Source organism: Varanus komodoensis, unplaced genomic scaffold, assembly GCF_004798865.1.
Source record: "Varanus komodoensis strain SLA01 unplaced genomic scaffold, ASM479886v1 scaffold16, whole genome shotgun sequence".
In the NCBI taxonomy this organism is placed as follows: Eukaryota; Metazoa; Chordata; class Lepidosauria; order Squamata; family Varanidae; genus Varanus; species Varanus komodoensis.
Genome location: NW_025335468.1, coordinates 8,942,744 through 8,962,571, shown reverse-complemented (window position 1 = coordinate 8,962,571; position 19,828 = coordinate 8,942,744). Strand labels below are relative to the sequence as shown.

The window sequence follows — 19,828 nt, the reverse complement described above, 5'->3', positions numbered from 1 at the left end:
CAATGGCAACCCGTCTTTTAATGAAGCCCATGGGGAAGTGATGGGGAATGTGCCTGTGATTATCAGGAAGCTTTCCATGGATCCTTCCTCTAAAAACTAGGTGCGTCTTATGGGTCAGGTGCGTCTTATAGAGCGAAAAATAGGGTAAATATCTACAATCTCTCTCTCTCTCTCAGCTTGCTCTCTCCTCAGTTACAGCATGGCAGCTGGTTTGAGGGGCTATAATATTCTAGACAGGAGATGGACAAACTTCCTAGTGCTGGCAGTCTTCAAACTCCCATCGTAGAAAGTTGTCTTATTGCTGTTTTAGAGTGAGTGTGTGTGTGTGTGTGTGTGAGAAAGAGCGAGAGAGCAATTGAGAGAGAGAGAGAGAGAGAGAGAGAGAGAGAGAGAGAGAGAGAGAGAGATGTGCTTGCTTTCTTGGCATTCTAAGATGGTATTGGACAGTGGAAGGTTACAGAGACATTGACTTCTATTTCTGAAACTATTTTTCACATCTGGCTTCATGTGTCAGTTTTTCTGTTTAAGTTTTTAAATTTATTTTATTACCTTGAATCCTTTAATAGATGAGTAAGTAACACATATTAAATACTAAAGTATAGGACAATGGCATTCTACCCAAATGAAGCAGCAGCCATGCTGGAAATAGGGTGAGTGGGGTGAAGTTGTGATGCATTAATACTAGGTAGGAAACTTCAACAGCAGCACGTTAGAACTGAGGAGAGACCCAATTAATATCTCATCAAAAGGTCATTAAAATAAATGCAGGAAATTCTATTGATTTACAGAGATTCCAAAATCTTTGTTTTGACACCAATCCATTTGTAAGACTGTGTGGCATCATTCCAAGAATATATGAGATGCTGCTGCTTGAAAGTGATAACCAAAGGAATTTTTTAAAATTGTCCTTTCCACAGACCTAAACAGACAGAATCTAGTAATGAAACTCTTTCCCTTAATCAATTCCTACTCCTCAATTTCTCTCTCCAGGGCTTCTGTACTTTTTCCTTCTGGTAGACCAGAGCTAGACATCTTTTGGCTTTCTGCAACAAGAGTGCTTTGTTTTATAAAAAGGTATCCAAGAGCCACCTGAAACATGACAAGCTGTAAAAACAATTACATTTGAAAGCTGTTGGGCTTTTTTCCTACCTAAACATGCATAGAATCCCACTTTACTTCTAGATCCAACCCAAATACAACAAGGTTCATGGTATATCACAGACCATAGGATACCTATCTACCAACTTGACAATCCAGTTGGGCTACAAACATAACAGATATTGTAGAAGAAAGAACTGACTGAGCATGTGGAACATTAATTTTAATAATGATGGCAAATTGTGCTTCTTTTCCTTATAAACTTTGATTGTTAAATAAGGTCACAAGTGAGTATTACCATATGTGACAGACTATGATGAGAGTTGGAATAATGAATTGTATTAATCAGAGCTACAAGGTGTTACTTGGTTTGTGGTCTCTCATGTAGGATTTATTTTCACACAGATTGCCCATGGCTATGCAATAAAGTAAAATTTAAATTAGAAGAAAATTCAGACTCAGGACTGTGGACAAATCACATTTACCACATGATTTCCTTACATTTATTAAATATAGCCTTGACCCCCTACCTAAACTGATTTCTCCCCCTCTGCAACAAGAAGAGTTTATAAAAGTTCAGCTGTTCTAGTAAGTACTCTCCCCATTACATCCAGTGAACTGACAATGCAGTCTTATCTTTCAGAAGTCAGCCCTATTTGAGTTCTGTGTGGATGTAGAACTGCAGCCTTAAGATAAAATTAGATTTACAGCATTTGGCTTTAGAAAAGAGAAAGTCCCTTAAGTGCACCGTTCTTGTTGCAAAGATGCCTTCATTACCAATAAGCTGTTGCTGGGGAAGGAATAAGGAGATACACCAGAATTAGATGCAGACAAAAGGCACTCAGTTTACGTTATGTGGAAGAAAAGAACCAGACTCATTGGAGCTCTTGGCCTCAGCATCCTTTGGTATGAAGAAGAGGTAGGTACTTAAAATTATTGTTCATTGCAAAGAAAATGTGCCCCACAGCCTAAGCATGCTTTCTGCACTATTGGAAGCTCCACTAAAATCTGAGGCTGAGAATGGTACACCAAATTGTAGGTCTTAGCTGTACATTGCAAACTCAAAGAAGCAATGTGGATGCAACTGAGGGGGCATGTAATGGCAATAATATTGAGAACCGTTGGAAGCATAAACCTGTACTGGAATGATAGCCAAAGTAGACTGAGTGTAACCCTTTCCCAGTAATGATTTGTTTGGGATTTCCTGTTGGGTATAACTACAGGAATGCCTTTCTCTCTCGCTCTGTTCTGCCTTTGGTAATTCTCTAATGCAGTGGACAATGCCATCCAACGTGGCTGCCCCACCTCTGAACTTGGAGGATTACGGGCATCCAAAGGAAGGAGGTAGGACTATGGAGGCAAGGATTGTACATGAGCGATCTCTTTTTGTTGGGACCATCCCTGTCTGCTGTCTTGGGCCTTCAGCAGAAGGAGGGGAATAGGCCCCAGGTGCCACAGCCAGCCCTTCCAGTTGGGTGTGGTGACAGACAGTGCCTGTTGCTTCAGCATAACCCTAAAGCAATGGAAAGTCCTGCCCCGCCCTTGCGCTCTTGCACATACCCTCTAGGAGAACCGAGGGGGAGGAGGAGGAGGAGGAGGTACCCAACATTTGTCAGGCTCATCAGGGAGTGGGTAACTTATAAGCCAAACTGCTTAGTGATGTGAACACTCCCATTGTGTGCTTGGACTTCCAAAAATCTTTTTCAAGGCTTCCTTCACATGCTTCTTTGGGCTTCCTGGAAGCACCCAATTAGCTATGGTTGGAAAAGGGATGTTGGGCTAGATAAATGCTTAGTCTGATCCAACAAGGATCTTCTGATCTTTAATCTAGCATGGTCATTTTCCACATGCAAATCAGCACTTCATGCTGCAATACCTGAGTATGGGACATGCATGTAGGAACACATGCTAAGACTACTTTCAGGGGATTTTTTGAATGCACACCTGTACAGTAAAATAGGCTTATTCAAGATGCATTTGTACAATGCAACATTCAAAAGGAGGAGTTGAAAGCAGAGAATGACAAGAACAAATAGGAAGATGAGCTGACATGAACATAAAGTTAGATCTGAAAAAACAGTAAATGAAGGTTGTTGAACAGAAACAAAGATCCTAAAATGAGATGAAGACAGGGAAAGAATGTTTAAAGGGCCTGATCCAATTCTTTTGAAGTTGAGAGACATGATGCTTTTCTTTACATTAATATCCCACCCTTTCTGTTGCAAAGAATCCAAAGAAGCTTATATAATTCTCCTTTTCCTCCTCCTCTCTGTTTTATCCTTACAACAATCCTGTGAGATAGGTGAGGCTGAGAGTCAGTGATTGGCCCAAAGTTGCTTAATGAGCCTCATGGCTGAGTGAGGACTGGAACCTGGATCTCCTGAGTCTCAGTCCAACTCTGCAACCACTACATACACTCCCATGGGAGTGTATATTTGGGCTGGAAATAGGCCCTGTGCTCTCCTTAAAAGAGCTGTCTTTCTTATTCACATTAACAGGCAGACCTTTTTTTTGAAATAAAAGCCTTGATGCAGTTTTATTTTCCATTAATAGGCAGTCAATTCCACCTACCCTTTTAGTTCTCTTCAGTATTGACTTGAGAATGATATTTGGCTATCAATTCAAACCAAAATGTACCTTTCAGATTCCACAGGGAAAAGGCTGTAAAAGCTAGCAAGATGCTCCAAGCTGAGGCTGCTCAGCAGTTATCTAAGTGAGATGTCAGGAAGAGGAAAGACCACTGGCTTCCTTATCAGGAATTACGTTGAAAAACACCAAATAAATTTAAGAAGCATGTTGAGAGATGCTTCCCTTCTAATGGAATTCTCAAGAATAGCAGGATGCTCCCCCTAGCATTTGCAATGCAGCAGCACAACCAATGAAAGCCCAGAAGTATTGAAAATATATAAATAATGCCTGTATGAAATGGGGAAAGTGTGAGGAAATAGCTTGCAAGGACCTATTGGTTTTCCCCTTCCATTTCCTCCATTATCAGTACTTAGCAACCTAACTCAGGTGTCAACAAATGGACTGCAGCTGGAATAGAAACAGGGATATGAGCCTCTGAAGATGTTCATGCAGGAAATATTCTTCAAAGGGTTTCCTACTGCAGCATATCTAAAGACTCTGTAAGCAGCAGCAAACCCGAACAATTGCTAATCCTGGGGTGCATGTAAGTAGGGGCCAGGAAGGAAGAAGAATCAAAAAAATTCAAGGGGTTCAATCTTTCTCCATTTAGTTGCCCTGCTCTCTCTCAGAGTCCTTTCACTACATCTTTCCCTCATAGCCCTCAAAACAAACTTGGGACAGCTTAAAAAAAAAAAAAGCAAAAGGAAGGAAGGCGATACTTTAACGTAACACACGTGAGGTTGGGCACTAGTATGCCCATTCCCCATCCCACAGTCAGCACAGAATGCTGACTGACTGCTAGAATCGGGAGGCAAATTGTGGGGAAGGAGCACGGTGTGGAGTGGCTGGAACCATGAATGAAAGGACTTTCCCCTGCAATGTTCTGCTGTACTCTACAGTGCGTACGTTACATTTGTCCATGTTGGCCTTTTTATTGTAAGATTCCATGTGGATGTACAATAAATCAGCTGTGCAGACAAAGCCATCTTGCTCAACAGTTAGTGCGAGCAAGTAAGAGCCCGTAAATGCACCACTGCGGACTCTGGGTGCAATCGAACATTATGTAAAAGGAAGACTTGCTCCTCTCTCTATGGTGCCATCCACAGTCTGCTTTAGAGTCCTCCCGACTCTCCAGAGCAGATTTTTAGGATGCACAGGGGAAACAGCTGCCCCCTGCTTCCATCACTGGAAGGATTGAATTGGATTCAGGTTTAAGAATGAATTGCACATATACAGATGGAATAGCAGGACAAAATATCATTGTGACCAATTTTAATATTCTTGATAGCAGACACCAGTTTCTTCAGATACAACATGCTATTTTATCTCTCAACACACATGGAATATATATTTTGCTGTGTAATATACTTTAAATATAAGGATTATTACACACATTCCTGTAAAAAAAGGTTCCCCTCCTTCTCTGGTAAAGCATGTGTTTTAATTTTCAACCAACCCTGGCTTATTGTGGGACAAACAGTAGTTCGTGTCAACTGTGGTCTATTTAAACAAGCAAACCTCAAACCACAATTAATAATCCTGGTTGCTTCTAGAGGAACTCTTAATCTTTCATAAAACCAGGCAGTCAGAAAAGAAAGCAAGAGGAGGAAGAGCTGCTGTGATCAACAGCTCCCTCGTGCTCTCTCCCTCTCTGCAGCTTCAGCAGTTGCGGTGGCTAGTTGCAATGCGAAACCTTTGTGGCAACCTTTCTTCCCACCCACAAATAATATCGCACTCCATGGGAGGCCACCTCATCCTTTCAGAACCGGTGGCTTTAGAGGCAAATACACTGACGGGGTTTTTTTTCCCATCAAAGCTAAAGATAAATCAAAGTGTAATAATGACTGCACCACCGAGCTTCCTTTCAGTGTCTTATTTCTCTAAAGCTACACACATCTTGGACCAGAATGCTGACATCCGTGTCTCACTTGGAATAACAAATGGCTTTCCTGGGGCTTCCTGATACACAAAACAGGAAACCTTCTGTTGAATCAAGCCTGCCAGAACTAGCGGAAGCCACCTCCTTGTTAATTAACCCTTCCCTATTCTGTCACCTAGCTTCGGCAAGGGTGACAAGATGGCCTTCCTGTCATGTGCCCCTCCTCCAATAGGCAACGCCTGTTGGGCAGCTGCCTCCGCCTGCTCCATCCTGACAAACATACTTGAATAGAATGGTGTGGAATGCCACTCTGGACCCCTGTCAGCCCTGTCACTGGCATCGCCCCTTCCTTCTGATCACCTCCTCCCTTGACATTCTCTGGGTTGCAACCCTCCAGCTGAACCTCGGAGAGCAAATCTTTTACCTCAAGAAGTGCAGCATAGGTTAGCCAACTTTAGACCTTGTTTCTTTAGACCCAAGTATCCACTCAATTTCCCCGTTATACTCATTTAGCAGATAAGTCTGTTGGTTTGGGTCTGAGGTCTAAGTGTGAATTCCTGGCATTTTCAAGAATGGTCTTGGTCATTCTCTCCTGCCGCCTAGTTCAGCTCGGAGGGTTACATGGTTACTGCCATGAAGAAGCAAGAGGAGAGCATTCTGCTTGCTCCTGGTCCAAAGGTCTCTGCACATTATTCCCTAACTCCACCAGATAACTTGCTCATAGCTCTGTGGCCTCCCTACCCAGGGTTAGAGAAAAAGGGGGTGGTGGCTGCATCCAACCAATTATAAAGGTGCAGGCACTGCTAGCCCATCTCACAAGGTAGTTGTGGCACACTAGAAACATTACATTTACATATTTTAATTGATTTTCCTTGTGGTCCAGCCTGGTGAGTGAGTGTGTGTGTGTGCGCGCATATGTATGTTGTTACATGGTGAATCCACTGAGCTTAGCTATAACAGAGTAATAGTATTATTGAATGCAGTTTATTTAAGGTGTTTCTTCCCTAGATATATGCAACCTTTCATAACCTATTAAGTTAGAGTGCTTTCTGATAATGAATCCCCTTGTGGCAGAACTCTGCTTATGTGGGCCAAAACAGCCACCATTAGATACTCAAGCCATCACTTACAAAGAGCTCTCCATATCAGCATCTGTCAAAGAGAGACGGATTATTAGCTAAAATGCCAGATAATCTGTTTGCTTGATGCATGTGTTCTTAATATTTAGCAACACCATGTGCTTTCCATCTGGATTGCCATTAGAAGATCCATCACTAAGCAAAGACAGACAATCCACCAGAGACCCCAGTGTACTAGGAGGTACCTGAAGTGTCAAAGCTGTCATTATGTTGCAGGTGGTATGTCACTACCCCAGCATTTCAAAGTTCTCATTGTTTGCTGACATGAAATACATGGATTCTCTACTGGTTCCTTGTGCCTATTTGTATTATGCACCTATTTCTAGGAGGGTAGAGGGTAAAATCAGAGAAGCAACCAGCTCCACGAGTTGCTTTTGCTTGTATGTAAGAGATTATTGTTCTAACCCAGGGTGAAGGTCCAAGTGCTTTGGGCCATCCTCTGTTTAATCACGGCTTTGCTTTTGAGCTTCAAATTCCCCCCTGCCCCCAGTTTTTCCATCTTTTTGTCTCTTGTACTGCTGATTGCTACAAGCACCTTATACATTACCTTACAATTCTCTTTCATATCATGGCTTCTCTAAAATCCTCCTCCTCCTCCTCCTCCTCCTCCTCCTCATCATCATCATCATCATAGAGCAGGTCAAAATAATAGTAAAACAACTGATAAGACCTCTAGTAAAGTCCAACCAGGTTGGTACAAACAAACAGCTAATAATTGGGTCCAAAATCATCTAAGGCTTTGTAGCTCATCACCACCACCTCTAATATAGACCTGAAATAGATTGGAAATCATTGCAGCTTCCTTCCTGAGCAATGTTATAAGATCCCAAGAGCTTTTCCTGTCAGCATCTTGGCTGCATCACTTCATACCAAATACGATTTCTAGGTCGTCGTCGAGGGTGGCCCTATATAAAGTGCATTACAATAACCCAGATGTGAGGTTACCGGAGCACAAGTCATGGTGGCTTCTCTATCCAGGAATGCTGTAGCCGGCATACCAACCAAAAGAGAACCAAGGTTTGCCATGCCACTGAGGCCACCTGGGGTTCCAGTGACATACCTAGATCAGGGACGAGGGAAGGGGCAGTAGAACCCCATCCAGAACAGGCTCTCTACACCCAGTTAGCAGAACGGCTTACTCAGGGGTTGTCCTTTCTATCAGGATCCGGTCTAGTAGCCCTCCTCCAGTCAATTACTGCCACCACTGGCACAGCCCCACCTGACTCTGATGACAAGAAAAGAGAGATCTGGGTTTGCTGGCACACTGCTGGTACCTTGTTCCCAGTCCTGTTCATCTCCCCCAGTCACTTCATATAGGGATTAAAAGACAAGGGAGACAGAACAGAACCATAGCACAATTGCCACATAGAAACCCTCCAAGGCCACTTTTTGGGATCAAGCTAGGTAGGAGTGGAGTTACCACTTCACTGTTCCTTCAATTCCCATCCACAGACTTGATCTGATAGGACCCTGGATCACTTGTACCAAAAGCCACTGAGAAGTTCAGAGGAACCATCAGGGATGTAGTCTGATGAATGGCCTTTGCCAGGGGCTGGAACACCTGCCTCATGGTCTGTGGCAATTGGCAAGGGCCACCTGCATATTGATAAGATCATGTTTCAAAATTTGGGATGGCCATTCCCAGAAATGTTCCATAACTGTGAAGCCAGCTTCCTTGGAAGTGGTAGACTGCCCCACATTAAAGATTATAAAGCAGTGTTTGGCCACCTGTGAGGGATGCTGTAGCAATGAATGTCCATCATTGACTAGGATTGGACTAGATGACCCATGAGACCCCATCTAGCTAGATATTCAGTATTCTGCTGCATGCACAGCCTATATTTATGAAGTCTTCTAACAACAATTTTATCATTACAGGCCAGTTCTCAGTTAATGTGTGCAATGACAACTGTGAAGCAGGCCTTTGTGGGATGTTATCTTCTGTAATTAACACATGAACATATTTTCCTTACACCTTGTATTTACTCTGATAATGCTTGCAAACCACACAGATGACTGCTGCTTTTATCTTTGGGACTCAGCTTGCTCCTTAGCAACAAGCAAGATGCATGCTTAATAATATTGGGACTGTTGTGTTCTAGGTTGCTTATTGTTAAGAAAAATGGATCAAGTGATACAGATTCATCCGCACTAATCTTGTTTCTGTACCAAACTAGGGAGGTGACTGGAAACCCTGTCTATCCTTTGAACCATCTAACAGCACAACACAGTTCAATGAAGCTTCAAATCGTTTTCACAAAATATGCAGTTAAATGAGAATTTTATAGGAATATGACAGCTCCCCTTTAAAAGTGTGAAAGAAGAATATTGATTTTTCACTCCTCAAAAGAAACCCTATGGCTGGCTCTGGCTTTTATAATGTCTTTGTGTAGGCACTCACTGCTACCTGACTCTACATAGATACTTGAAAATAGGGCCCAGACGGTTTCAGTAACGTTCCCTATTGAGAACTTATCTTGTAGGATTGCAGTGTATAAAAGGGAAAAACTTGTTGCTGGGTGTTTGCCTGGCTATGTGATTAGAGTTCCTGCAAGCAGCGGAGAGAGCTGACAGTTTTGTCCAAGGGTGTGATCTCCTTGCCATGTGAGGAAAGCACTGAGACAGTTGACTTCTAACAGGTGAAGTGTTAGAAACTTAACTTTAAGATTCTTCTTTAAGATTCTTAATTTTTTAGGATTCTTTGGATTCTAGAGATTCAGACATTTACTATTAACAGGAAAAGTAGCCTCATTATATATATAAACTGTGGCTTTGAAATTGACCTGTTCAGGAGGAGCCTTCCTGAACCAGTAACCTTCCTGTAATCCTTCAGACTGGACACTGCTTCTGACACTGAGCAGCTATTGTCTGCATAATGAAGCTTGCCTTGTATCTGCCCATGGTTTGGCTTGCCTGCTGACCCTGTGGTTCTATTCTGCTTTGGTCAATACCGAGGGCTGAAAGCTGCTGGCCGATACCGAGACCATGCTTACAACACTTCCACCCTGGACTGGGTCGCTGCAGGATTTGGGGCCAGTCAGGCAGAGGAAAGCTGCAGATTGTGGCTGAGCTAGAGGGCTGCTTGATTTATGCTACTTACCTCTACCTCCACATTGACTAAAGGCATTTTCTCTTAAATTTTCTCTTTTTAAACAGTCTGTGACAATGTGAGGGCCCAAGCCCTGGTGAATGCAGGACTCCAAGACTCAGATGGCTGCCCAGCTGCACCTGGAATGCCTCTAAGTGCAGGAGCACCCATGAGCTCCCTAGGTAATTGTCCCTCACATTTTCACGGCCAGAGGCTGTTCAAACAGACAGGAAGACGTTCTTTCTGATGTTCGGCTGTATTAGTTACAGAAGGCTCTGAATGGGCAAGTAGTTTGCACATCTGCTCAGTCAAAGGTCTGGCAGACATCCTTCCCAGCAAAGGTACAAAAATATTTTTCTGGGACTGGCACACAGCATGTACACTGAGCCTTACATATACAAAGGCAATGGAATATGGGGATATTTAAATACTCATGCAGATATGCAGAAGACATGGTCTGGAAGAATAATTCCAGAAATGCCTTCCTCAGAAACATTGAAACAGAGTGAGTCAGAAGGGGCCTCCTGGGCCATCTAGTCTGACCCCCGGCTCCAGCTGGCTCCACTCACGACATGCCTACCATGTGCATGTCTAGCCTATCCTTGAACACCCTCACTGATGGGCCTCAATGACCTCTTGTCCACATCCTTGGGGTCCTAACTGTCAGGAAGTGCTTCTTGGCATCTAAAAGGAACCTTGGTTCCCTGAGCTTTGCTCTGTTGGAGCGCATCCTGCCTTCCTCTGCAGGGGAGGTCTCTTCCCACCTCTGTGTGACACCCCCTCACATACCTGTATGTCACCAACGGATCCCCTCTGAGTCTCCTCTTCTCCAGGCTGAAGAGACCCAGTTCCCTCAGTCTCGCCTCACATGGCATCTCCTGCAAACCGGCCACCAACCTTGTGACCCTATGCTGCACTGACTCTAACCTGGCTATATCTTTCCTGTAACGAGGGCCCCAAAACTGAGCACAATTCTCCAGTTGCGGGCGCACTAGAGTCATGTAGAGTGGTAGTAATACCTCTCTCGATCTAGAAGCCACACTTCTGGCTATACAACCAAGGATGGCATTTGCCCTCTTGACCACATCACACTGCTGACTCATGTTTAGCCTGCAGTCAACCAGCACCCCGAGGTCCCTTTCACAAGTGCCGCTCTCCAGCCACTCATCCCCTAACCTGTACTTATGACACCCATTCCTATGCCCCAAGTGCAAGACCTTGCACTTATCCACATTGAATGGCATCCTGTTGTCTCCTGCCCACTTCCATAGTCTGTCCAGATCCTTTTGGATCTGGAGTACCTGCTCCTCAGTTGTGGCCACTGCTCCAGTTTTAGTGTCGTCTGCAAATTTGATCAGCAGACTGTTCACCCCTTCTTCCATGTCGTTAATGAAAAGATTAAACAGGATCGGCCCCAGGACAGAGCCCTGGGGGACCCCGCTTGTCACTGGCCGCCATCCCGATGATTCCCCGCTAATGGTTACCTTCTGCTTTCGGTCAGTCAGCCATGCCCTAATCCACTGGACAGTGCTTTGGTGTATCCCAAAACTCCTCAGTTTCTCCACCAGGTTATCATGGGGCACTTCGTCAAAGGCCTTGCTGAAATCCAGGTATACCACATCCACTGCATCCCCTCCATCTAGCCATCTCGAAACCTTGTCATAGAATTCCACAAGGTTTGTCTGGCAGGACCTGTTTTTGCGGAAGCCGTGTTGTGTGGCTCTCAGCCTCCCTTCCCTATCTAGCATCACTAGATCTCTCGCTATTATGAGTCTTTCCATTGTTTTTCCTACAATGGACACAAGGCTAATTGTAGGACTGAGTAAGTCAAGGAACTATAATTGGTTGCTCATCCTTGTAAAGATGGCACTGTCTAGTAAATCCTGTTTGTTAAATGGTTCCAAAGCCTTTAATAACACCCTATGAGTATGACCTATCTATTTTTAACCTCTGACTCACTTTGATGAAAGGAAGCCAATGAAAGGAGCATGGCTGACTCAAAAGTGATTTTTAGGTGAATGCCTCCCACCCTGCCCGCACACCCCAACACACACAAGCAATATGTGAAGTGGCCCTTAATTGCAAAGAACATTTTCAAACATACAGGTAGAAGCTGCAAGAAGCAAACTTATGCTTGCTGCAAAAATACTGGTCTTCCAATATGATCACTGGTTGCTTTCACTAGTCAGCCATCCCTGCTGGCTTCCATTTAGCTGTTCTTAATGCCAAACAGCAAAGGACAACCTAGAAGGTACAAATTCATATGTCTGTGTGTCTTTGCATAGTTTTCAATACACAAAGCATGTTGTTTGGTTCAGGGCTACTGTTTAGACTTCCTTACTAGTATTAACACTTTAAAAACTTCACAGAGGACCATTTTACAAAACTTTTCTTTCTTAGTAGCAAGTTGTGGACCACCATTAAAGCCACGTGGCTGCTGCTTGGTGAGCTGCATGGTCTGTCCCCACCACTGCTTTGAAATATCATTTAATCTTGATTTAAACTGCACAAACCAAGTAAGGCATCTAAGCATGGTTGGATAGAATATGCTATTATAAGGCGACAAAGGTTTCTATTCTCCACTAGGGCTGCTGTGGACATCCCGGTCTGGCCCCCAAGCATGTACTTCAGCATACAGAAAGCCCTTCAACTCAACCACTGGACACACATTCTGAATTCTAAAGCTGAGTTGTCACAAGTTGAATATCTGTTCCTTCAGAGATTATAATGAAGAAGGGTGAGAACTTCCCAAATGAATTGCACAGACAGTTGCCCATTCATTTTTGGATTCCTCTAACTCTTTCAGCTTAAAGTGGTTCTTCTAAGCATGACTACCGGTGCTTTCATAAACCAGAGAATTAACTATTCTAGATACCTTGTAGCTTCCAGAAAAGGGTTTTATTCTCCTTTGTATTTAGCTTGGTCTGATCCCTAAATTGTAGTAGATTTCACAACTATATTTGAAATGTATTTGTTTACTTATCTTGCTGTAGATGCATGTGAACTAAGGAATAGTGCTTGAACATTTATCTGCCTCTGCACAAATGAGAATTTTGCAGCTAATGGCATAAGAACAGCCATGTGGGATCAGACCATCTTGTCCAGCATTCCATTCGCACAATGGTCAACCTGCAATCCACAGGACACCCACAAGCAGGACCTGAATGTGACAGTACCCTCCCACCCATGTTCCCCAGCATACTGGACATAGGCATACTGCCTCTGATACTGGAGATAGCATGCAGCCATCACTGGAGCCTTCTCCTCCATGAATTTGTCCAGGTCCCTTTTTAAAGACATCTAGATAGGTGGCCCTCGAAGTGAATTCCATAGATTAACTATGAGCTGTGTGAAATAGTACTTCCTTTTATCTTCTCTGTGTCTCCTGCCAATCAGTGTCATGGTTACCTTACTGAGGGGGAAAGTAATCTCCTTAACCACTTTCTCCACACCATGCATAAATCTGTACACCACTGTCATATCTCCCTTCACTTGCCTTTTCCCAAGATGTTGTAATTCTCTTGATATTTCAGTTATCTGTTTTTCACTTTGCTTAACTGTATTATCCTTTTTCAGACGCAGTGACCAAAACCGTGCACATTAAAGCCTATTTGCTTTTTGACGCACATTCTTCCAGTCCTGAAAGATCCTTCTGGAGCTCCTTGTAATCACTTTTTGCTTTAATCATCCTAAATAATATGGTATTGTCAACAAACCTATCTACTTCACTGATTCCACTTATTCATAAATGAGCTAGAATTAAGAGTAAAAGCATTGTTCCCAATTAAAATCCCTGTAGAACCTTACTGTCTATATCCCTTCACTAGAAGAATCATTGGGGGATTTATTCTTACTCTGGTTTTCTGTTCTTTGATGAGATATCAGTCCATAGGTTGACCTGTCCTTTAACTCCATGACTAAGTCTGCTGAGGCAGCTTCAGTGACAGACTTAGTCAAAAGCCTTTTGGAAGTCCAAGTAAACAATGTCTACTGGAACAACCCTGTCCGTGTGTTGTCCTTAAAAGGTTAGTGAGACAGGACTTACCCTGGAGAAACAAGTTAATGCATGCAGACTTGCACAATCATTTTAACAATCAGTATGTATTGCTTATTTAACCATCAACCCATTTATTTGTATATCTTCATTAAACTGTACTTACCACATTACTGTTGGTGATTGTCCAATATGCTGCCTCTACTGATGCACAGAACATCACAGCAAAGCAGAAGAAACCCTACAAATAAACAGAAGGCACCATTAGAATAAATACTTCTGGGAAGTACTAGCCTGGAGATTCCTGATATTTGCATTGATATGCGGTTTCACGTATTTTTTTAAAGGAGGTTCTGGCTGGTAAACCCAAAATTCCAACATGTACATCAAACAACCTTCCCGCCAAAACGGCTTCCCCATTAATGGATCGCCTTCTGTTTGCAATGCATGGTCTCTCCCTGCAGCCTGGTTGTTTCATCATCTCATCTCCCAATTTTATCTCTTTTTGTCCCTCTGTCACCCTCTATGCCTCTCCTCATGCATCTTTGCTCTCTCACATGCTTTGTGTCACACGATTCCTCTTGCACATACACACTGCCTACTTCTTTCTCTCCCTTATCTTTCCCACTACTAAGCACATATCCCCAGCTTATCCTCACACTGTTCATGATGAAGCTTCTGTGACAGGTGGTTTCTGATTAGATCACTACACAATCAGAATGCCCAATCAACTGAAGCTTATTTATCTGGCACTCACAACCAATGAATCAATTGTTTGGATAATACGTTGTCATAAACATCAGTTTAAACAGCTTCTGTTTAAACAGCTTCTGGAAATACGATGTGAAGTGTAAAACAAACAAAAGCTACCAATCCATTGTGAAAAGGGGAGACTTTCTTAAATATTTGTTCCCTCATATAGCTTTACACTAGAGTTAAATAGCCACCAACACATTCACATGTCACCTTTATTCCCAATGATGAATTGTTGAAAGCTAACTTTAATCAACTAATGCTTTAGTTTCTTAACATACGGATTCCCGCTTTCAGCCTTATGAGAACTATTGAGTTCCATGCATACTGTTTTGACTTCCTTCCACTTGAGTAGACTGTTGTACCACATGCCTTCATTTCAATGGAGTTTAGACATGGGCTGTGCCCATGGCTTCCAAAATAAAAGCCAGCCTTCACGTCAGTGTTTTGTGATGAGTTTTAGTAAAGATGAAACCATGTAAAAAATCATGTGGAAACCCTGCCACGGACAAATCCAATTTACTCCAGACAAATCCAGACTCTGAAAACTCCTCGCTGACATACTAGTCAGCCAATGTTCTACCATGGATTTCTTTATTTCAAGCAAGTCCATGCATGTACAAGAATAGTCTTATATTTTATTGTGATTCAACTTTCAAGTATCCATGCCAACAAACATCGATTCATGCTGTGATTAATTGTGGATCACAATGCTGTTCAAAGCCTCTCTCATGTATTTCATCACTATCACTGGTATACACCTTCCAGTACAGGAGAAAGACAAGCAGAAAAGGTAAGCTCAGCTCTTTTAGTCAAAATTCCCTGGATTGTTAGCATATAGACAAAGGACATTCTTCATATGTTTTGCTTAATACATACAATGGACCACTTTAGGTAACATTTTGAATCATATCAACCAAAATGTGTTTGTGTCTGTTATCTTTTTCTGTTCATCTACATTACAATGAATATAGAATATATATACAGTTCCATATAGATCTGTTGGCCATATCATTTTTCTTGTAATTTACCAGAAGCTCTAAGAATGAACTCACTGGACCATCTAGTCCAACATCAGTCTTAAAACAGATTGGTATCTAAAAGAACCCAACTCAGGTCAATCCAAACTTTACTTGGGCTGATTCACAAATACACACACACACAGAGCTCCAAGTTTGATCGCCTGATCACTCAAGTCCTCAAGTTACAGGCGAATGTGTAAATTGTCTCCACTGAAAAATAATACCTTTCAAATCAGGGCTGAGCAGATGGTAGATCACCAAGAGATCTCCCAGTGGATCCTGATCTGAAGTAAATTGGCAAGGATTTCTTACTGCTAGTTGTTTCACAAGAAAACAGCCACCCCACCATTACAAATTCTATTTCTGAAATTTTTAAAAAGCGGGGGTGGGGCTGGTAACCAGGGATGGATTTACATGGGCAGAATGGGCACTCTATTTAGTTCTGGTACCCAAACCTAATTTCTTAGCTCAAAACAATCTAATACTGTGTGCATCTCTTCTGCCCCAGTTACTGGGTGATGATCTGGGGTTCTAGTTTAAAATGTATATCCTGCAAACCTGAAGTCTGCCTACTCACTTTTTAGGTAGTTTTGGTGTTTGACTGATCTGTAATTCAACTGGTGTTGGTCATCGCTGAATGGAGACTGAATACGAGTGAATTCCTTCTCAGGAAATCAGTTATTCCATCAGCCTGGTCTCTCTGTTAGGGCTGGATTATCCATCACAGATGCCTCCCTGCCTGACTTTTAGCATGTAGAAATACTTTCAGACTGGAACTCGAGGGTCCACATCTTCTCTGAGGAACGGTCACCACAGGAGGCCATTTTCTCGAACAACCCGATGGCAGCGGTAGCATGTATCCCAGTGCTTAGGATGCTTAATGGCAAAGGAAACATACAGGGGCAGTATCCAACAAGAACCCATTGCTAGTAGATCGAAGGGAACTGATACAGCTGCAGTAGGACACAGCTGAAAATAACAGTTGTGTGTGTTGGGAGAAGGCCTTGTAGTTCCCCTTTATTCTCACACTCAGGGCCTTATTTCATGGAACATTAATGTGTAATTTTGTACTACATAAATATTTTAAAAAACAGATAACAATTGGTGAGACTCCAACTAGAATTGGGACTGTGGCATGCAGGGAAGAATTTTTAACTTTTTCCTGACGGCAATCACAGCTAAATCACCTCTCCCCCTTTTGAAAGTTGCTCCTTGTGGAAGCTGAGCTGTGCCAAATAGCATCTTTGTGGCACAGGAGCAAAGGGTGAAATTCTCCTGGCATGTGATCCCGCCTCCCCCGCCCTTCCCAGGTGTAGCTATGTGGTATCTCTAGCTCAGAAAAAAATGCACAATACCAAACTTTCAGAGTGGGAACAGCCAGAGAGTGCATTTGTACAACTGGGCATTTAGTGAACACATTTAAGATTAGAGGCAGCACTGAAGCCAGGAAGAATCCAGTACGGGAAATTATGTGTCAGTATGCATAGGCCTGTTCTTGTGCTTTTGTTTGCTTTTCTTCATATACCTTCCATGGACTGGGCTGAGCAGTAGCAATTGTTCTGCTCAGAACCATTTTCTGAAAAGAGAAGTGCAATTTTTAAACACGCCTCAGGTCAGTTGATATTCTGATTGAAAAATCTGGTACTCAATAGATAGGAACGCAGGAAGCTGGAAAATTAGTGTTGAGGTGCAATCCAAGGCTTACCAAAGTAGGCTGCTGTGCTATTAAGAGTCCTTGAAATTACACCTCTGGAATGGGCAAAGCTTCCAGAGTATGTTAATGATCCACTTTGGAGGTTTATATAATTTGCCAATACATATGAAAACAAAGCCAGATCAGGCAGACACTGAAATTCTAAATTTATAACTATCACCCCAGAATTTGTTGGTGGTTAAATTGGCCAATGGAACAACCCTCTTAAAAAGATTCTAAACTTATACGGAAGGATGACTTAGTGGTAAAATTATACTGCATCCTGACTGCATTTGATACAACTTCCAAAGGCTGGGTAGCAAGTCCATCCCATCCTGGTTGTGTGCTCAGACGCAAGAAACCCAGACCGGAGAGCAAGATTCCATGCCACTTGTAGGAGAGAAGCCACCTGCAGATCTAACTTGCAGCCCCATTCCATGTTCCTACCAATCCGCCCACTTGCTGACACCAGCGAGTAGTACAATACCCTCACAGCCCACATAATTCAGTCACAGCAGTCACCGCAGTAGCTGTGCTAACGGCAGCACCAGCCACTTGCAGCTCTCCGAGTGCCATCAGCTGCCACAGGCCAGCATTTAACTGGCAACTGCCCATTCTCTCCTTGTCTAGACTACTAATAAGATAAGGAGTAATGGCCTTCACTGTGTCTAAAGCCATAAGGATCAGGGGCTGCAGCGACTTTTAGCACATGAACTAAACTGAACTTCAGAAAAGTCGTCAGGATCTGCATTCCAATCGTGGGTGGGACTAAAGTCCTGAAGGGTATGGCCAGAATACTAGCATATTACTAGCATTTTGGTGGTCAGATGAAAGAGGGTGTCATACGATTGAGTAGGGTTCTCCTCTTGATGATGCTTCATTCACCTGGGGTTTGATGGATGACAAGATGGAGCATCAAGATGCTCTTGACAGAACTCAGTCATTCAAAAAATAGCTAAAATCCAGAAGCAAGCAGAGAGAGAGAGACCCAGTCCTGGCCTTCTTCCACATGGCATTCATTCAAATTAGTCATGACCAAAATAAGGCCATCTGGTTTCAGTGGGTACAGCTCTGTGAAAATATGTTCACAGAGCCATAGTAGCTCTCTGTGGTTGCAATTGCTGGAAAAACAGGATTTCTAATGCTGTGGAGGATCTCTGTGTCAATAGAAAAGGCTCCTTCTTCAGTTACCCTCCAAGAATCCTGGGTAATGAATCTGACAAATGAGAAGGATTTCCTCCCCATGCATTTTTAAAAAATTAGTTATACCCCAGCTTTTCCCTCTTGCAAAGAATGCAAGACAGTTTACGTACTCACCTTCTCTGTTTCACCCTCACAGCCGTCCTGTGTGGCAGGTTAGCTTGAAAATTAGTAACTTGCTCAAGGTTATGGAGTGAATTTCATTGCTAGACAGAGACTAGAATTCCACTCCAAGTCCTAGTCTAGCACTCTAACCACCACCAAGGTGACAGGATCCAGAGTGTGAGCAGCAGGTGTCTGGGCAGATGAATCAGGGCCCAGGTGACAAGACCCAAGGCAAGGCAGAGTGTAAACACACAGCTAAGCCCAGTAATGAAATCAGAGACAGAGGCAGGGTCAAAGAACAAGCTGAAATCAGGAACCAAGAGTGAGTGAGTAGCAGAGCAAGGCAAAGATGTGGTCATGAACAAGCCAAAGGTCACAAACTGGTAAGAAAACAGAGCAAGGAGCAGGTACTTTACAGCAGGATAACCAGGTGGGATTCAGGTGCAGTGAAGATGTGGCAAGCGAGGTGAGGGAAGACAGGCAGGAGCTGAATGAGGTGCAGGTCAAGCAAGATTGAGGCACTGGAACACATGGGAACAAGCAGGAGACCTATATTGTCGAGGAAGCTTCTGGAGGCAAGAGCTTGCTTTTATATACCGCATTCCCAGATGGTGCTCATCAAGAGCCTGCGAGCACCAGTAGGACCTGGGCCCAATCCTGCAAGTACCAGGGTTTGTCGTTCTGTTCTTGGCCAACAGATGGCGCCCTGGAGCTGCCCAGATTCTTACAAAAGCAAAAGGCTATCAACTGCTTTCAGAACGCCTGCATGGAACTTGAATTCTACAAACTTTTGGCACTTTCTAAAAACCCATCTGTTCACCCAGGCTTTTGACCAGTGGGGTAAAAGGGAGAGTGGGTCTCCAAAAGGCAGTATGGGTTATCTTCCTGAACCTCCAGAGATAGTTCTTGCTCATTGTTCTGGGAGCTGACTACGAAAATACTTCTTTTTAATGTAACAGTGCCTCTTTTTCTTTTCCAAAAAACATATCCTGGGGTGGATGTAGGCACAGTCATACATAGTCCAGGCCCTTTGAGTAATTTAGTATTGATTGATTGATTGATTGATTGAACTTACATTCCACTAAATTGACTTTAGGGCTGTCTCAGTAGATTACAGTCAAATAAAAACACATCATTATAATGACAATAAAAACAAGCTGTTAAAACACAAAAAGCAAAAGATAATAAAATGAAACAGTGCACATCAATTAATTTAAAACTGCATAAAT

General features: G+C 43.0%; 1 protein-coding gene and 1 long non-coding RNA gene across 4 annotated transcripts in view; one reads left to right on the top strand and one right to left on the bottom strand.

Annotated features, from left to right (window-relative positions):
* Nucleotides 1-15,246, top strand: part of LOC123021114 — a 47,345-nt gene extending 32,099 nt beyond the window's left edge. For both annotated transcript variants that reach the window (XR_006414254.1, XR_006414255.1), the window contains exons 3-4: nucleotides 9,901-10,014; nucleotides 12,419-15,246. This is a non-coding gene — a long non-coding RNA (uncharacterized LOC123021114). The remainder of the gene's footprint in view (nucleotides 1-9,900; nucleotides 10,015-12,418) is intronic.
* Nucleotides 1-19,828, bottom strand: part of TSPAN32 (tetraspanin 32) — a 53,688-nt gene that overhangs the window by 22,114 nt on the left and 11,746 nt on the right. For both annotated transcript variants that reach the window (XM_044425540.1, XM_044425541.1), the window contains exon 4: nucleotides 13,993-14,067. In XM_044425540.1, the coding sequence (XP_044281475.1) occupies nucleotides 13,993-14,067 (75 nt within the window). The remainder of the gene's footprint in view (nucleotides 1-13,992; nucleotides 14,068-19,828) is intronic.